This window comes from Pleurodeles waltl, chromosome 6 (genome assembly GCF_031143425.1).
Source record: "Pleurodeles waltl isolate 20211129_DDA chromosome 6, aPleWal1.hap1.20221129, whole genome shotgun sequence".
NCBI classification, from domain to species: Eukaryota; Metazoa; Chordata; class Amphibia; order Caudata; family Salamandridae; genus Pleurodeles; species Pleurodeles waltl.
In genome coordinates, this window is record NC_090445.1 from 1,600,769,469 (window position 1) to 1,600,788,853 (window position 19,385).

The 19,385-nt window shown below is 46.4% G+C and overlaps 1 protein-coding gene across 2 annotated transcripts in view; it reads right to left on the reverse strand.

The window, feature by feature from the left end:
- ENTPD2 (ectonucleoside triphosphate diphosphohydrolase 2) overlaps positions 1-12,966 on the reverse strand; it is a 184,774-nt gene extending 171,808 nt beyond the window's left edge. For both annotated transcript variants that reach the window (XM_069241456.1, XM_069241455.1), the window contains exon 1: positions 12,810-12,966. In XM_069241456.1, the coding sequence (XP_069097557.1) occupies positions 12,810-12,926 (117 nt within the window). In that variant the 5' untranslated portion in view covers positions 12,927-12,966. The remainder of the gene's footprint in view (positions 1-12,809) is intronic.
- Between the last annotated feature and the right edge of the window lie 6,419 nt (positions 12,967-19,385).

The window sequence follows — 19,385 nt, forward strand, 5'->3', positions numbered from 1 at the left end:
AACTATACCGTCCCGTACATGTCTGGACAGTCAAAGAAAAATAATATTGTTGCATTAGTGCACTAGGAATGCAGTAAGTATGAAATAGAGCTTCCTTCCCTCGACTAAGTTTATCTTGTTAAACAAATCAGTGCCCCAACGGGATAATCTTCGGAGTGCCTCTAAGATTTACTAATTAACTGTATTTAAATAACTATGAAATTGACCGAAGTAAACTGAAATTCATATTATTTTCCCTCACAAAATCGATGAGCTCACACAGCTAAAACAAAGTGCAGACATCTGCAAATTGTGCACAATCCTTGGAATTATCTACTGGTCTGTTTTTGCAAGAGAAACCCTGCATTTGTTTTCCATCGTGCACCTGAAAGGACCTGCAAGAGTGCAAAAGTACAGGAGATTTGAAAAGAAGAGCAATGAATTGAAAAAAAGACTAATGTGCGAGGCGGGTGGGTAGTGTTGACATCTGTACACAATTTCTGCAGATTTACCAAGAGAAGCATCAGTGTTTACTGTGTAACCAGGCACAGTCTGGAGGGCCAGGTGATGCACCTGGGACCAAGTGGTGGCAACATCATTGAATCATGTTGAATGATGAAGACAGTGGCCAGGAGATACTCTAGTGGTACAGAGAAGGGTCTGCCATAACTACTAACATGTAATCCTGTACTGCAGCTATCTCACAAACAAAGGGACAAGGTGAAATTAAATAACACTCTAGTGCAGTAGTTTGGTGCAATAGCCCTGCCTTAGAGGGCCAGCACCATTCTCCACTCATTACAGAGGTAGGAAACAGAAAAACTGTCCAGTGTGAAAGGAAGCGTTAACAATTCCCATTACTCCAGTGATCCTTAGGAAGTTTTAGGGGGCTTCGCCTCCACCATCTTTTAATGCCCTAACTCAAATCCAGGCAGAGGGGTAACAACCTAGCCTAGACAAAGGGTTTCCTGCACTAGTTGTTATGTCCCATGGAGGTCTTTATGCTTCTGTGCAATTGTCTGTTGGAAGTGGACCAACTTCAGGAAAAGGAATATGTCGTTAATTCAGGATCTTTGATGTCACCAGTTGCCAGAACACACATTGGATAAGGGCAGATGTCAATTACATGAGCATCTCCAATTTTGAAACCTGAAAGTTTGCATTAGGAGATAAACTGCCAAAGAGATAGCTGTCAACGTCCACTATGCAGCAGGAGATTAGAAGGACTCACTGACACTCGACTCTTGGCATCAGGAAACATCAGGTTTCTGGGTTCTACTGATGTAATGCAGTGTCAGTCATGCACAGAGAAATCATATCACAGGTTTCTGGGGAACAATTCCTAGACCTCAGGAGAGGGCATGAGCAACGCCACTACACATATCTACGTCCCTTCCATCACTTTGGGGTGGCGAGCCCCAGCTTTGGGAATGGACTCTCCACAAAGTATCGACTGGCTGTCACATCATTGTGTAAGGCACAACGTATTGGACTATTCTCTTACCCACTCTCCTAGTCGGTCAGACTTCAGGCATTTATTGCAGTCAGCAAAAAAGTTCAGTTCAGTTAAAGGGACAGAGTTGTGGCAGAGAACAGCTGCAAAAGGCATGACTCCGAAACTGGTAAATACCGGTGGAAAGTACGGAAGTGCGGATTTCGTAAATTCATGGTGTCAACTCTGTCTAGCAGGGCGAACTCTGCTTGATCAGACCCAGAAAAGGGGGTGTTCGAGAGTGCAAAAAGCAGATGCATCCGTAAATTTATCTCCAACCCTGCCCCCCAACAGTTGGTTTCTTCACATACTTTCACATCTGTGCAGGTGTTCCATGAGGTACAGCTTCAAAAAAATGGATTTTTGTTAACGCCCATCATAGGAGAGGGATTTACCAAGGGTATAGAGACCTTAATTCTCGCAAAATACTGAGAATGCACGATGTCTATACTTCCAACATGTTACGCTGTACTCACGGGGTAGTCAGGCAAATGTCACACCTCTGTTGAATGTCCTGAGGGTACTTTAATCTGTCACTTAAACAAAGGATGGTGTAACTGTGGATTCAGACAGGCTTCCTCAGAACAGGTTAAAGTGGCTTCAAGATTCTTCTCAGTACGCAGGGCATCAGACCAGTCGAATCTAGATTCTCATGGGTTACAAGGAAAAATAGTTTCACCAAGCCTCACAGTCATCCGTGACCAATACCCAGTGCTAACACACACCGAGCTCACAACATCATACACTCACTAGGCACAGCACAGAGGCCGGTATGACTTTACAACATCTTTCCCTGTGAAAAAAGAGAACACAATGCTATTGATGTGAATTAACCAAAATCACAGTAGCTGTGACATCACATGGCTTGATATCAGGAACAACTCCTTATCCCACCATAACTCATGAACAGTTCCGATTTGCTGCGGGGGTACTAGGGGAAGGTGGCAAGGAGTGCAGTCCACTAAGATAAATATGACTGCATGATCCATGTTTACTTTTGCTTCCTGCTGCAGCTTTTATGACCCCAAAGACATTGGATAGCAACGGCAAAGGTCAAGCCAGGGGAAGCAGGTGCTACCTTTAATTGCTATGCATGTGCAATAAGCAGAAAACAATGAAGTAGTACAATGACCATTCAAACACCGTCACCACAGTAGGCCTGCAAACCCATCCACACATTCCAAATTCATGCCATGGTTCAACCACATGCGAACGAACCATAAAGCACCTCAGGCACTAGCTGGCTGTTGACCCCCATCCTAACAGCCATTCTTTACCTAGCTCAGAACCAGGGTGAACTGACCAACCTAGGGACTAGGAAAAACTGCACACCCACTTCCCAACTGGCAACCAAGGTTTACTGTGGTCGACCCCTTCCTACTTAAATGTCACACCCCACCTCACCTTAGCACCAAGGAAACAACCACCCGCCCAGAGGAATTACAATAATTACAATAATTTATCTCCCTCACCCACCACACGGATCACCACCAGCCACAGTTGGTACTGCAAATAGTTCTGAGTAAGGGTGCAACTGGAACTGCACATGATCCAGGATAGGAAAGGCACAATGCAGCCATCAAGCAAGAACACCTAGCTCAGAGGTCCAACCTTCTCTCCCATGGGCAAAATTGCATCTAAACTACATTGCTCTCAACAACAGGCAAAAGATTTGATGTAGGGTTTAGTAGACTGAGTTTCTTCCATCTGGGTGGCAGACAACAACGCTGCACCACCCTGAGAGACATCCAGTTGCCACATTTAAAGTTGCCTGCCTCTCCCTTGGGCAACTCTTTATGTTGACAGGAACCGCCATGATGGGTGTTCCTATCAATGTAGGAAAGGTTTGAGAGACTGTACTGCAGGCCATGATGAACAGCAGTCAAACTTTTCAAAAGTTTTTTTTGTTTTTCAAAGACAAACTCCCACACCAAACAGAGCAGCTTGTGTAAAGTTCTTTCTTCGACCGCCTCTCCTCCATAAGGCCGCAATAGGAAGCACTTAATCAATAGAGCCAACGTGGACCGAAGGTTTGGCGGAAAGGGTATTCCCTGCAACTTGCAACAGAGTAATCTGTTCCCCAGTTTTAAATCACACCCAACGTCACTTGCATACTGACAAGCGCCAACTGATTTCCCTTGTGTTCCCATCAGAAGAGGGCCTCATCTGGCACTTGGGATGGACTGTTCCCAGGAGTAACAGTACAACGATCAAGCAGATCGATGGAAACCATGAAATTATCTCACCTACTAGCGACTGATCAGGCCGAATACCTATCCATCATATTAAGCCCACCATCCCAATCTAAACAGGGGCTACCTTATGTAACCTACCACTACTAACCCTGCTCCTCATGGGAACCATCCATCCCACAGTACCAGGCAAAGTGCCCTCCAGAATGGAACAGATGGGGCCAGTTACGGTCTATTTGGACCTTGTCAATAGGATGCAGCTTGAGACCTATGGAACAGCGAGCACAGAACCCACGTCTGGGCATAATCTTCACACTTAAAATATCACCTGCAACAAATCACAAGGAGATGATTGGAATGTCTTCATTATTTGCAGTCACCAGTGATCTTTGTAACATTTATCCAGTGCTTCATTTGAGCCGGTGGTTTTCAGGTGCTCGGCACCAGGACTTAATTGTCAACATTGGTACTTTTTACAGTCGGTCACATGGCGCTGTTGGTCTACTTTTGAGATGAGCACTATTGCAGTTGTTTAATATTAGAAATGAATAATACCTGCCACCCAAGCCATTCTTATTGCTTTGGGCGGCATAGAAAAAAGCTTGAATTGTCACACTTGTAGGAGTGTTGGTTACTAGTTGTATTGTTCCTCTGATTGGCAGCGCTGGCATGGGCAATATATGGTGCAAACTGCAGTGGCCTCTTTACAAGGTGCTGAATGCAGCCTGCTCTGTGGTGGAGAAGGCCAATAATTAGTCATGTTTCTGTCCAGACCCGCATAGGATGAAGTAAGGCTGTCTAGCCCTAGCCCCACTGCTGTTTAACAGGTACATAATGAGCCTAATGTGTTCTTGCAGGAGATGGTGGTGGACATTGTAAGAATTTAAATGTTGGATCTATACCTCTGCTACTTGGTGACACCACTGTTCTCATGGGCGGGACAGAGTGGACACTGCATCACCTGTAAGAGGGGACTGGAGAAATATTTTGGGTCTAATGTCTTGATATTCTACATGGCTAACCTTAAGTTTCTGATTCAGGGGACACAACTTAACCTGACGAGAACCCTCTGGGTCCAGGAAGCATATGTTACAACAAATTCCATAGTACAACTACTAAAAAGGCTTGCTACTCCTCTACGGGCCAGCGAGAGCAGTACTGGAGGAAGAGGCTGGAGGGGCGTTACACTTTAACTGGAGGCGCGGAGGGTGTGGAGCGAAAGAAGCACTCGTCGTAGACCACAGCGTGGTAGAGTTGGCAGCCCTCCGAGAGGCACAGCTAGGAGGACAGCATGAGCCTGTAGTGCCCAGGGAATACCTTACTTTACAGTTTACTGGATGTGGGAAGGGGTACATCTCTAGTAGCAGAACCCAAAGTAGTCATCATTGATAACCAGGCCAGACCATAGCCCTGGACCTTCGAGTTAGGCTATAGCAGAGGCAGAATGCGGACCTCCAGACAGGCCATTCATGATTTAATGAAGACGCAAGAGAGGAAGAGAGTTTTGGGGCTACAGTAAGCTAGTCTTTAGGGTACTTGGCGCTGAAACACCTAGACGTTGTGGCCAACGTATGGGAAGGACCAGAGCCTCCACCCAAGAGGGCACGCTACACAAGGTCCCCACAGGCATACTTGCCGTGGCTTACATTACATTAAATCAACGTCAGCTAGGGGCTCTGGGGAACATCTGGCCCACATTATGCCTCTGGTATCAACACTCTGCAGTTAATCAAAAGGTATGGACTAAGTAAACAATGGGCATGATTTAGACCAGAAGCCACGATGTTCCAATAATATCTACCATGTGTGCCAATCTTACTGTTTTATTTGCCCTGGAACTATATGCAAGCTTGTTGTTTTATCACATTTAGGTACTTTTATGTGTGCACAAGTTTAACTACGGATTGTATAGTTCTTACTTAATCTGGTTCTGTTATTCTGATGTTTCAGAACATGAAATCACAGAAACACACAAGCCCAGCGTGAAACTGTAAAAGGGACCCTAGAGTAGAGTACTCAGGAAGAGATGAAAAAAATAATTCCTAACTAAATTATGTAAAATAATAAGAGCATGGGTGATCAATACTTATGCACAGGAAACAAGTTCTAAAAGCATTATACTACGTTAAAGAAGTCAAGCGTACAACGCCATCACAGCTTTTCTACTCACAGCAGCACGTGCGGCGATCGACAAATTCCATGGACTGTTACTGCTTTAAATAATGTAAGACTTATTGATGAGGTCTAATAGGCCCAGCACAGACTGACGTCAGAGCCTGGCCACAGACCCTACTTAAGCTGCCCATCTCCTCAAACGAATGCAAGATGAGAGGCCTGCCGGCACATTAGGGTCCACCACATCTTGCCTAATGCGGGTTTATCCTGCCTGTGGCGCAGCTCTATCATTACACAAATCCATGGGGACGGATTCAAGCAGCTTCAGCACACCCCTCCTGATGTCACCCAAAGCCTCCTTCCCACCAGCCCGGCCTTCTTCCATAGCCTCTCTATGTGTGGCCTTACCGAATCCAGGCAGATGTTCAAATGCAGAAGAGCAGTGTAGGGCGTATAGCTGTGGGCGGAGTTTAAGTATTTTTACCGATCGACACCTACAGCCAGAGGCGTAACGAAACTCCCCCCCCCCCCCCCCCCTCAAAGAGCATTTTTTTTTTGGGGGGGGGGGGGCTCTGGACATAGTCAGGTCAGGTGTTGTGCTGAGGGGGCCCTCTGGAGTCGCCTCCCCCCACCCATCAAACGGGGGATGCAGAGGCCTTTGTTACGCTCCTGCCTGTAGCATTAAATAGTCCAAAAAAATACACAAGTCCCAGGCAGCTCACTATTAGTCAAAAGTCCTGAATGGATTAAAGAGTCACAAAAGACATGCGGCCTGCTGGCAGTTTACTCGTTTTTTTAATTCAGAGGCCACATTTTTGGGGGCAAAAGAGATGCATGGTACAGGAGCGGGGGTCGGTGGAGAGTACAGTGGGGGAGTGATGTGAGATGACCTTTGAGGCGCAGATGTGCGCATCAAGAGACTAATGGCAAAACATTTACAGTCACCTGGATCAACAAGCCCTGCCAAGAAGCCCTTGCAAACTGGGGGAAGCGGGCAATGCCTTCTGTTCCACCTCAGAGCTCTGGGTGTGCGCCACCAAGCACCCACCACAACCTGCACTCAGACACCTGGAGGTTACTCTCTCTTCAAGTATGCACTACACAAGAGTCGTATGTTGCACGAAAAATACTATAGAAACTACACAGTGAAAAAGCAATTGTTCTTAGAGAATACAAGCTGAAATAATACATTTGAAAAATTAACAAGGATTGTATCACTGGCATGAAAAAGTGAATCTTATGGTAATTATTGGGAAATCGATCAATTATTTGCAGGTTAAGGACGTGTATTTGGCACCCGACTGGGAACCGTTAAAAAGGGAGTTTCATTAACTGCCGGGATGACCCGGCCCTCGTAACACCCTGGCAGAGAGGGCGTCACAAAAGGCAGGGGATTCCTGTGGCCTTATCAGTAGACATTGTATACGTTCGATTTCCGTCCTTTGGGACCTAACCTAAAGGAGGGGGCGTTTAGAGCGACATGAGGCAGGAACCGGAGTCGGGGAGGTCGGGTCACCAGGGACACGATGTTCTCCGGAGGAACCGAGGAGGCATCTGCCAAGAATGTGCCCAGCAGAGCTGGGAGTCCCCGATCCTCCGGAGAGGGCCGGTCTGCTCTTTGTCAAACACCATTAGTAAACCCTCGGCTAACATTTAATTGTGAATTAAGACTCCAGGCAAAACTTAAAAATGTTAACAATCGAGCCATGTCTCTCCAGGCAACGTAAGTACGCTTCATTAAGGAAAGCGGGTGTTTGTGACGTCAGGCGAGGTCATGGCGCCTCGCTATGTAGTGATGACGGTGCTTCTGTCCCTTAAATGAACGGGGTCCCAGGTGAAGTCAGCGAGTCCCACTGTGGAATATGGGTGTTAGCGAGGAGGCTTTGATGCATCTGACCCCAGCAGAGGACAGGGTACCCCACTGTGGAATATATGTGTTAGCGAGGAGGCTTTGATGCATCTGACCCCAGCAGAGGACAGGGTACACCACTATGGAATATATGTGTTAGCGAGGGGGCTTTGATGCATGTGACTCCAGCCGAGGCCAGGATACCCCAAAGTGGAATATGGGTGTTAGAGAGGGGGCTTTGATGCATGTGACTCCAGGATACCCTACTGTGGAATATGGGTGTTAGCGAGGGGGCTTTGATGTATCTGACCTCAGCAGAGGCCAGGGTACCCCACTGTGGAATATAGGTGCTAGAGAGCATACCCCACTGTGGAATATAGGTGCTAGCGAGCATACCCCACTGTGGAATATGGATGTTAGCGAGGGGGCTTTGATGTATGGGTCCCCTGCCGAGGTCAAGGTACTTCCACTATGGAACGTTGGCGTTGTCAGACCCTCTGGTTTGTGCGACCCCAACCGAGGTCAGGGTGCCCTACTATACTATGGAACATGGTTGTTAGCAGGGTAGCCTTGATGTTCATGCCCCTGGGAGGATGGGATGCCTCACTGCGGAATTAGGGTAGCACGCACCGAGGTGGCTTTGACGCACGTGCCTCCATCCAAGGGCAAAGAACCGCACTGTGGAGAATGGGTGATAGCGAGAGAGCTTTGATGTTCATGTGACCCCAGCCCGCTGAGGGTAAATCAGTGAGGGATGTTTACTTTACCAGGGTCAGTCCCTATGTATTTCCAGCTGAGACCTTCTTGCAAAGAGTCGCTGTAAAGATAAAAACACAATGTGCGAAGGAGGAGAAAGCCTGGCACTGACCCCCGATGTCCCGTGAGAGAGAAACCGAGTCAGTCACAATTAAGTCATTCTTCGAGTGGAGGTAATGGAAATCAGTCCTTGGAAACAGATGGGGTGGGGGCAAGCTGTTACTCTCTGCCCCCACCACACCCAGTGGCCATGAGCTCCGGGAATCTCCCACCTACTGACAGATGCAAAAAAGACAAACATCGTGTGGGAACCCGCTCGGTGATCCCACGGGGGGCTCAGCATTAGTTCTTAAGGAGGGAAACACCATAACGGGTGGACACCAGCCAATAAACAAGCATTGCTAATGCCAATAGGCCCGGCTTTCAAGGAATGGTGTATAGTAATGTGAAGTATTACAAATGGATAGCGTGGGAATAGATATGTATTTGTGTGCAAGGAAAGAACTGTAGAATAATTTTGGAGTAGGTTAAAAGGCCAAGCAACAGTTGCACTGTCAAGCCAGACCCAAACATCCAAGTAGATTAGGGATTACCCTTCTTCCATCTGTGCAGCTGCCACAGAAAAACACCATAAAAGTTATCTAAAACACTTTAATGGCCTTACAGCATGTGCCCCTGAAACTTCAAGGTCATGCAGCTGGATAAATAACATGATCACAGCTGTGTGGAAGCCATCACTTTTTTTTTTTTTTTTTTAAGTGGAAGCACACAATGTCAGCCCAATCAAAATATGCACACCAGATTCCCAACATATGGGCAGAGCCAAAGTCCCTCTCATGGTGGTTCTCCCATAATTGTCCGGCAACAGATAAGCTGTCAAGCCAGGCCATAAAAGGGTGTATATCAAGATAGTAGAACAATGGCTGCACCAAGGTAGATAGTTCAGGGGAAGCCTATGGAAGGTAATAGTTCCTGCATCACCAAAGGAAATAAACATATTTTTAAAAACCAAAGGGACTCCGAGTGGGTGTCTGGTCTGAGGCGGTTCTTAAGCTAGTGGGCTAGCCACGCTTCAAAGTTCACCTTATCTGCAAATGCCGGTGTTAAACCTCTGTTTAAGACCACCCTTCTTAGTTCAGCACCATTGGCTATGACTTTTAGACGTTCCAGAAGACACAGGACAACGCAGGGGTGGGACCCCGGAGACTCCTAAGGGCTGATTGTCACTCTCCGAGAACATTTCAAGCTATGCATAGCAGAATGGCCTCCTGCGGCTTGACATAGAACTGACTCCGTCCATGCCCTACCAGCCTGTCATGGACTTTGCCCCAGGCTTCTAACCTTTGAGAGGCACTAGCCAACAGAGTGAGACTCCCTGTAGTCAGGGACACTGGAATTATGCAACGTGGGAGGGTCAAATTATGCAGCAGGGCTGAGTAATTTAAGCAGCAAGAAAAGGCAAATTATGTGGCTAAATGTGGCACACTTTGTGATAGTACTATTTCATTATTTTGCAATTTTAAGGGTCAAGCCTGCGTTGCATGCGCTCGCGCATGCGTATCTCAGCGAGACTCTTTAGGGTTCAGAAAAGGGCTCGGAGCCCTGTCAACTTCATGTCAGTGTTTTTTATTGGTTTGTGGGCTTGCTTAATAAAATCTGCCTGCTTTCATTAGTCGAAGGCACGCATACATCATGCCTTTTCCGGTGGCTAGCCCTCCTCGAGCGCAGCGACCAAGTACAGAAAACATGCGAGGCTCGCTGTTTTCCATCGGGCACATGGACTTCTTTTTCTCTAATTTACAAGCGCGATCTCGCTTGGCAGAAGTCGAGCGCTTCACATAGTTAATTTCACTTTTTCGGGTTACGTACATAAATGCACTTTTGCCCGATAGGTGAAAAGTCGGGTTAGGAGTTTACAACGCGATCAGCTCTAACACGAGCAAACGCGAGACCCGTTGCATTGTAAATGCTTCTTAATATTGTTAACACTGTCTGAGCATATGTTGCTCATAATTACTATCAGTTTAACACCCAACCACAGCAATAACCAACACAAATGTGACTAGTCAACCTGTGCAATCAGCCTTCCATTGCACGGCAAAGCATGGCGCTGCATTTTTGGCAACTTTTGAACCATTTCAGCTAGGAACAATTTTTTTGTTCAGAACTGTAGATTATACAGGAAACGATTGGTTATGTGGCAAGCGTGGCAAATCTATAATTATGCGATAATCACTGCGGCCGCACAATAGCATAATTCCAGTTGCCCTGCCTATAGGACAGTCAGGCAGTGCCAGCAGGGCTGTTCTGACAAGTCAGTGTGGGGGATGTTTTGGGGCTGCTTGCAGGCTTGTTTTATAGTCTGCTGGGCTTAATTTGTACTGTTGTTTTACCTGATATTACTACAAGCATTGCCTGCAGCAATCACCTGCAGCCTCCCAAATCTTGTAAAACAACCCTTACAGCAGACGTTGCCTTACGAGTTCCAAACTGCACTTATTTTAGCTGACTGACGGATTCACTAATGGTGCCGCATTTATTTCGGTGCCCAGGTCTATTTTCTGTCCCAGTCCGACACTGCCAACAAGTCTACAGTTGTAGCCACATCCCAGACACGTCAGATCTTCGGAGATTTCCCTTTCTTGTCCAGGATGCCTTCGCCCCTCCCCCCGCTCCGCCCCCTCTGAGACTAAGCCAGGGAGACCATGACCCTACCCCAGCCCTATTGTCCTCTGAGATGCGCCTGCTGCAGAAACCTAACTCTCCCCCAGGAGGAAAGTCGGTCTCTCCTAGGCAGCGGCGTAACATTAGCCCCAAGTGCCCCCTCAGCACAGTGCATGGCCTGAGGGTTCTGACTGGGTCTTGGGGGGGGGCTCTGTGCTCTGCAGGGGGGAGCCAAGGTTCGTTACGCCACTGCTCCTGGGTACCTCTAAGGTTTATTGTGACCAGTGAGCAAACACGGAGCCGCAGGGGGTCTAACGCCCTCCCATGAGAAGCATCATCGTTTTATTTTGAGATCTTGACAAAGCACCAAAACTCCACTCTTCGGTCTCTTAGGGGTACTTTGAGACCTTCATGCAAAAGGGGATGGGGCGGGAAAGAAGCCTGGATGCGAGGGCTGAAAAAAGCACACACGAGCCAGCACCCGAAGGCGCAACAACCCAACGTGCTCTTCCACCGCTATGGGACCGAGAAGCAAACAGATGCTTGCACCAAGGAGATGATATGTAAATACTTCCAGCGTTCTCGACAAACAGATCCGCCTCTAGGTGCTGACGCCCATCACCAGTTGCATGTATCGCGATTTATTCCCGCCGAAGAACAGTTAAAGGAGGGCACGACTGGGGTGCGCTATTCAGTCTGCCCCCCACCTCCTCGAGTATCCCGGGATGATGGGGGTGGGGAAAGCGGTCCACAAATCTACCGGAAATGGGTGAAATGATCCCCAAAGTCTCTGAAACGACGTGTTTACAGAAAGGATTATGTCTGACTTGTTTAATTATTAACTTGTTCTGCCACAGTTGCCCTGAAGTCACGTTGGACGCACAAGCTTTCAGATGTGAAACCAACTTTCAACTAACACCTCTCCAAAAAATAAGCTCTCCAAAATTTCCCTGAAACGCACACTAACATCTTTTAAGCCGAGGGACAGCGGTATAGTATGAAAAGATTAAGCAATGATGTTCCTCAAGCACGAGGCCAAAACAAAACTATTTTCCCAGATCCAGAGCGATGCGCAACAAACGATCACAAAACAAAACATCTACATTCAGTAACCGAGTTAGGTGTCACCACCGGGCTTAAAAAACAACAATTTCCTCGAGCATGGGGATACGGATCTATACATTCAAAAAGTCCACAAACTGCTGCAAGTGGGTAGCTCACAGTCCTAATTTAATTGTGCTTCGTGGCACTTCGAGTTCTGCCGCTCTGCTTAACCGTTGCATGCACACATTTCAACTCGCCTTAATTTGACGATGGGAATTGTTTTCACCCTCCCCGTGGTGCGTCACGTTCGGTTACCAGAGATATGTATAGCGCTGCGTTGACGTTAATAGTGCTGGCGGGTTCATGCAAGACGTTTCCCTTATACGTCATGTGGGTCACCTGTCATGAAATACCCTCCCTACAACAACTGCTCACACCTGTTAACTTCAATGCGCTCACTGGCACTTGACTCCTTGGGAGGTACGATTAGGACAACTTTGTCTGTCTGGGGTGAAGGTCTCTTCAGCACCGCGCAGGCGCTATTAGGAGCACTTGTGGGTAATGTCAGTGAACCAAAAGGTGCTGAAAACCTTAAAACCCCTGGTGCTCACGCCTGGGGTGCAGCCCCGTATCGGCATGCAGGATAAAAGAACCCGCGAAGTTAGAGACACTCACCCGGGGGGTGTTCACAACCAGTGCATGCTCAGATCCCCCTTACCTTGAAGTTGGGGGTGTCCTTGATGTCTTTAGTGGGGATACAGAGCAGCAAGATCCCTAAGACGCTGGCGCAGAGCAGCAGCAAGGGCAACACGACAGCGATCACCTTCCGCGCCATTCTTCGTCCTCAGTGCAGACAGACGAGTGAGTGAGCTGGAGGAGCGGCGGAGTGCGGAGCCCGCGAGGAGGGGGCGGGGCTACGCTGCTATTGGCTGGTTGGGACCTCAGGCTTCATGCCCATTCATTGCCTCCCGTTAATGGGCATGTACGTTCACCTACCGGACAAGAGACCGACACACCCACTCACTGATCCACTGTCAAAGTTTATGTCCCTAGTTTTCAACAAAATCAACCTGTCTGTGAGAGCATGACTAGTGTAGAGAGTGCAGGTGTCCAAACAGGAACTCAGGAGTTACTGGCAGCTGCCAACAGCCTTGAAGTAGCTCTCCAAAGGGAAGCTCACCCCAGTATGTCACCCAAAGGGGTAATGCACATCAAACAAGACAGCATTGCTCATCTCAGGACCCTTAGAGTGGAGGCCAGCCACACCCATGGAATGGCCTCATGCCAAGACTCAAACACAAACTGTGCTGGGCAGGCCTACGAGGTCAGCAATGCGGGCATATATATCCACAAGGATGTGCAGGCTCCACTCTATCACTCTCACTATGCGTGGCACCAGGATCAAGAAATAAGAGTGCCAGCATTAACAGCAGACCTCTCCATGGCACCTCTTGAGGAGGTCTTAGGAGAAATTGGTTTTTGGCAGTGACAACCTCTTCAGTGACAAGATAGCCAAATGGTGTAGATACTTTGACAATATTTTTGCCAGTTGGCGAGTGTGTGGAATTGACCTAAAATGTGTTTCATGAATGGTTGAACCACAGGTCGGCTGACCTTAAGTTTACTGTGACCGCCAGTTCTAAGAAAATAAAATGTCTGGATCTACGTATCACAGCTATAGATAACAAATTAACCATGATTAAATATACTAAACCCACTGATAGGAACACCTTGTACCTTTCACTACAGGGAGTGCAGAATTATTAGGCAAGTTGTATTTTTGAGGATTAATTTTATTATTGAACAACAACCATGTTCTCAATGAACCCAAAAAACTCATTAATATCAAAGCTGAATATTTTTGGAAGTAGTTTTTAGTTTGTTTTTAGTTTTAGCTATGTTAGGGGGATATCTGTGTGTGCAGGTGACTATTACTGTGCATAATTATTAGGCAACTTAACAAAAAACAAATATATACCCATTTCAATTATTTATTATTACCAGTGAAACCAATATAACATTTCAACATTCACAAATATACATGTCTGACATTCAAAAACAAAACAAAAACAAATCAGTGACCAATATAGCCACCTTTCTTTGCAAGGACACTCAAAAGCCTGCCATCCATGGATTCTGTCAGTGTTTTGATCTGTTCACCATCAACATTGCGTGCAGCAGCAACCACAGCCTCCCAGACACTGTTCAGAGAGGTGTACTGTTTTCCCTCCTTGTAAATCTCACATTTGATGATGGACCACAGGTTCTCAATGGGGTTCAGATCAGGTGAACAAGGAGGCCATGTCATTAGATTTCCTTCTTTTATACCCTTTCTTGCCAGCCACGCTGTGGAGTACTTGGACGTGTGTGATGGAGCATTGTCCTGCATGAAAATCATGTTTTTCTTGAAGGATGCAGACTTCTTCCTGTACCACTGCTTGAAGAAGGTGTCTACCAGGAACTGGCAGTAGGACTGGGAGTTGAGCTTGACTCCATCCTCAACCCGAAAAGGCCCCACAAGCTCATCTTTGATGATACCAGCCCAAACCAGTACTCCACCTCCACCTTGCTGGCGTCTGAGTCGGACTGGAGCTCTCTGCCCTTTACCAATCCAGCCACGGGCCCATCCATCTGGCCCATCAAGACTCACTCTCATTTCATCAGTCCATAAAACCTTAAAAAATCAGTCTTGAGATATTTCTTGGCCCAGTCTTGACGTTTCAGCTTGTGTGTCTTGTTCAGTGGTGGTCGTCTTTCAGCCTTTCTTACCTTGGCCATGTCTCTGAGTATTGCACACCTTGTGCTTTTGGGCACTCCAGTGATGTTGCAGCTCTGAAATATGGCCAAACTGGTGGCAAGTGGCATCGTGGCAGCTGCACGCTTGACTTTTCTCAGTTCATGGGCAGTTATTTTGCGCCTTGGTTTTTCCACACGCTTCTTGCGACCCTGTTGACTATTTTGAATGAAACGCTTGATTGTTCGATGATCACGCTTCAGAAGCTTTGCAATTTTAAGAGTGCTGCATCCCTCTGCAAGATATCTCACTATTTTTGACTTTTCTGAGCCTGTCAAGTCCTTCTTTTGACCCATTTTGCCAAAGGAAAGGAAGTTGCCTAATAATTATGCACACCTGATATAGGGTGGTGATGTCATTAGACCACACCCCTTCTCATTACAGAGATGCACATCACCTAATATGCTTAATTGGTAGTAGACTTTCGAGCCTATACAGCTTGGAGTAAGACAACATGCATAAAGAGGATGATGTGGTCAAAATACTCATTTGCCTAATAATTCTGCACTCCCTGTATTAACCATCCCAGATCAATAAAAAGAACTTTCCGTTGGGACAGGGGTGGGATTCCGGCGGAATTGCGCCAATAAGGATGATTATTTTACAGTATGGATTATCCCAAACATTGAGAAATACAATTCCTGCGATTCCACAAGGAAATCCCCCAAAATAGGGGCAGAATTTAAGCAGTGCAGCAACGTATTTCACTGGAAACATATTAAAATTTGGAGAATGTAACACCGAAATTTGAGTAGTTTAATTATGCAGATCTGGGATTGCTGTTGTGCAACACAGAATTGACAAACGTTGAGACCTAGAATGTATGAGTGGACATCTTGCTGCATATATGTTCATGTTCAGAGTCAGCTTTGTGTGTCTGTGTGTACACTTACCTGTAAGAGTATGCACACGCACAGCGTCCCCTTGTGTGCCTGCATGTGCCAACAGGTCAACATACAATATGTGCACTTAGCAGTCTTATCACAGTTTGTGTGTATGTAAGCTATGTTTCACATTAACTAGCACTGCTGTGCAATATGTTGAAAAAACATTGACCAAGCTAAGAGATCTTGCATAGGCGAAAACAAATTTTTGCCAATGCTTGTTTGTCTTCATGGTCATGAATTTCCATTTGTTGCAGTACCATGACTGTTTTATATATATATACAAATTATCTTAAAAAAAACAAAGGTTACAGCAACGTTTAGTTAGGTTCTGAATTTACTTATACAAAACCATAGAAATTCTGCAGTTATAGTTAGAGATCTTTCAAGTGACTCACGCTCTAAGGTAATGATTACTCACGCCCGCCGTGCACAGTTATCTCATCAATAAGTTTACTGCAAATCTTGCAGTCATTATCAATGATGTTATGTCGTGAGTGCTGAAATTTGTGGGGCAATTAACAGTGCATGGCGAGGGCGTGAGTTATAATTACCTTAGGGTGTGACCCATAACAACCCAACCACACACTGCGCACAGCTTTCAGCCGTGCACAGCAACATTTGGCCACAGGACCTGGCCTGCGACCAGGCCAGTGCAGACCAACCCCTATAACCACCCAACCCCGTGCTCCGCACAAACAGTTTGCCTCTCTTCGTGTGAGAATAGGTGTCTCAGGGTGTCTCTGGGTGTGAGAGTGTCTGTCTGGGTGGGACAGTGGGTGCCTGAGGGTCTGGGTGGTTTGTGAGTGGGTCTAAGTGGGTCTGTGAGTGGGTCCGTCAGTGTCTGAGTGGATGCATCAGTGAATGAGTGGGTCTGTGAGTGGGTGCATGAGGGTCCGAGTGGATTTGTGAGTGGGTGCGTGAGGGTATGAATTGGTATGTGAGTGGGTTCATTAGCTTCTGAGTGGGTCAGTGAGTGTATGTGTCAGTGTCTGTGTGAATCTGTGACTGGGTGCATGAGAGTCTGAGTGGATTTGAAGTGGGTGCGTGAGGGTCTCAATGGGTTAATGAGTGGGTGCATTAGGGACTGTGTGGGTCTGTGAGTGGGTGTGTCAGTGGCTGAGTGGGTCTGTGAGTGGGTGCATCAGTGGCTGAGTGGGTCTGTGAGTGGTTGTGTCAGTGTCTGTGTGGGTCTTTGAGTGGGTGCATGAGGGTCCTAGTTGGTTAGTGGATAGGTGCGTCAGTGTCTGAGTGGGTCTGTGAGTGGATGTGTAACTGTCTGAGCGGGTCGGTGAGTGGGTGCATCATTCTCTGAATGAGTCTGTGAGTGGGAGCGTGAGTGTCTGAGTGGGTCCGTGACTGTGTGTGTGAGGGTCAGAGTGGGTCTGTGACTGAGTGTGTGAGGATCTTAGTGGGTAGGTGAGTGGGTATGTCAGTGTCTGAAGGGGTCTGTGAATGGGCGCATGAGGCTCTGAGTGGTCTGTGAGTGGGTGTATGATTGTCTCAGTGGATATGTGTGTGGGTGCATCAGTGACTCACTGGGTCTGTGGGTGCATCAGTGTCTGAGTGGGACTGTGAGTGGGTGCGTCAGTGTCTGAGTCGGTCTATGAGTGGATGTGTGAGGGTTTCACTGGGTCTGTGGGTGGGTGTGTGAGGCTCTGAGTGAGTGTATGAGTCTTAGTGAGTCTGTGTGTGGATGCATCAGTGTATCACTGGGTCTCTCAGTGGGTGCATCAGTGTCTGAGTGGGTCTGTAAGTCGGTGCATGAGGGTCTGACTGGATGCATAAGTGACAGTGAGTGTGGGAGTGGGTGCATGAGTCCCTGAGTGCATGTATAAGTGAATGAATTAGTGTATGAATGAGTCTGTGGTTTCTCTTCCAAATTATTTTCATGCTTGCAAATATTTTGTAAATAGTTTGTGAATATTCACACATGTCACGCCTGGTGACACAAAAGTATTTTAAACCCATAATTTGTCCCTAAAACACACCTATATCACACCCCTGGAGTCAGGGTACCTCCACCCTGACCCCTTCTGCCACTATCAATTAGGATTTTAACCCCTGGGGACCTTGGCACATGAAATAAAATTGCGGCCACAACTTTCTAGTCAGGTTGCGATCAGTCAATTACAGCGCTTCTTTTCGCACGCGCATTCGTGAAAATTTGCGAATATTCATGATTTATTTGTGAGCCCAGATAAACAAATTTGGTTTTCCTTTCATATCTCAAAAACTACTGAACGGATTTACACCAAATAAGTGAAAGCGTAATCTGCATACCGAAAGCTAGCTTTCTGCTACATTTGGTGTAATTCCGTCCAGGGGTTCGTGCTGTAGTCATGTCTAAAGGTCCTATGAGAATTAACATGGGTAACCCAACTTTTTTGACCCCCTCCTTTTTCTTGGCCCCTGCTTGACAGATCACCACCAAACTTTTGATGTGCAACAAGAATCACCAGGTCACATTTTTTGCAAAATTTCGTGAAGATTTGTCAAAGGGTGCCAAAGAAACAGGGAAGTCCAAAAATTATTTTTCGATGGAAGCTAGGTCCTAACTATAACTACCTAGTGGTCACCACCAGTAGGTGATATATATATATATATATATATATATTTTTTTCAGAACAAGAGTGATGCATATATTTATGCAAAAAAGAAAAAAAAGACGAGAGATGTCTGGTTCCCAAGTATAAATGGAGAGCAGCTCCAGCAAGGAGCACCCTGCACCACCAGTGACACTCTAGATTTGCTCACCTCAAATGTCTGTTTTTCTTGTAAAGTATTTAAGCATAGGATTAGCGCAGTGCCATCCACACCCTGATAGAAAGGGACACAAACCTTTGCCATTTGTACAGCAAAATCTTTAAACATAGGATTGGCACAGTGCCATCTATGCCGAGATGTAAAATGACAAAAGCCTTCCACCACTCCAGGCACAGTATTACAGATATGGATTGGTATAATACCACCCAAGCCAACCTGCAATGAGCAAAAGCAATCCCTGACAAGTGTTTCGCTATCATTATAGCTCATCAAAGAGGTTTAGCTTTCTCCAGACACAAGGGAGCATCCCGTGTGTCAACACAAAATCCTTTCAGGCCCATTCCAAATGTTGTACAATATTGACAATACACTCGTGACCACCCAAACATTTCAGGTGAGGTTACCAGGAGAAATGACAGGAAAAGCGTTATCAATGTGCAGCGCCTCTACATGAGGACTGAAACAACACCAAAGCCGCATGTGCACTGTCAGTCACAAATGATATAACCACAGCAATGAGTCTCCCCAACTCAGCTTAAGTTACCAACTATGAGCTAAGATCCAGAAGCCTTTCAACCAAACCAATGTCTTATTGTATACAGGGTAACCCACACAAAATGACATCCAGAAAACCCACAAGTTCCAAAATATAATAAGCACACACTTTGGAGGCAACAATTACTAAGATTGTTAAAAAAAAAATATATATATATATATATATATATATATATATATATATATATATATATATATATATATATATATATATATATATATATATAAAATCAAAGCGTCTCAGTTCAGAAAGGCGATGCGCTCCAAATACTGGTGCAACTGCTCTGGGTGAGCC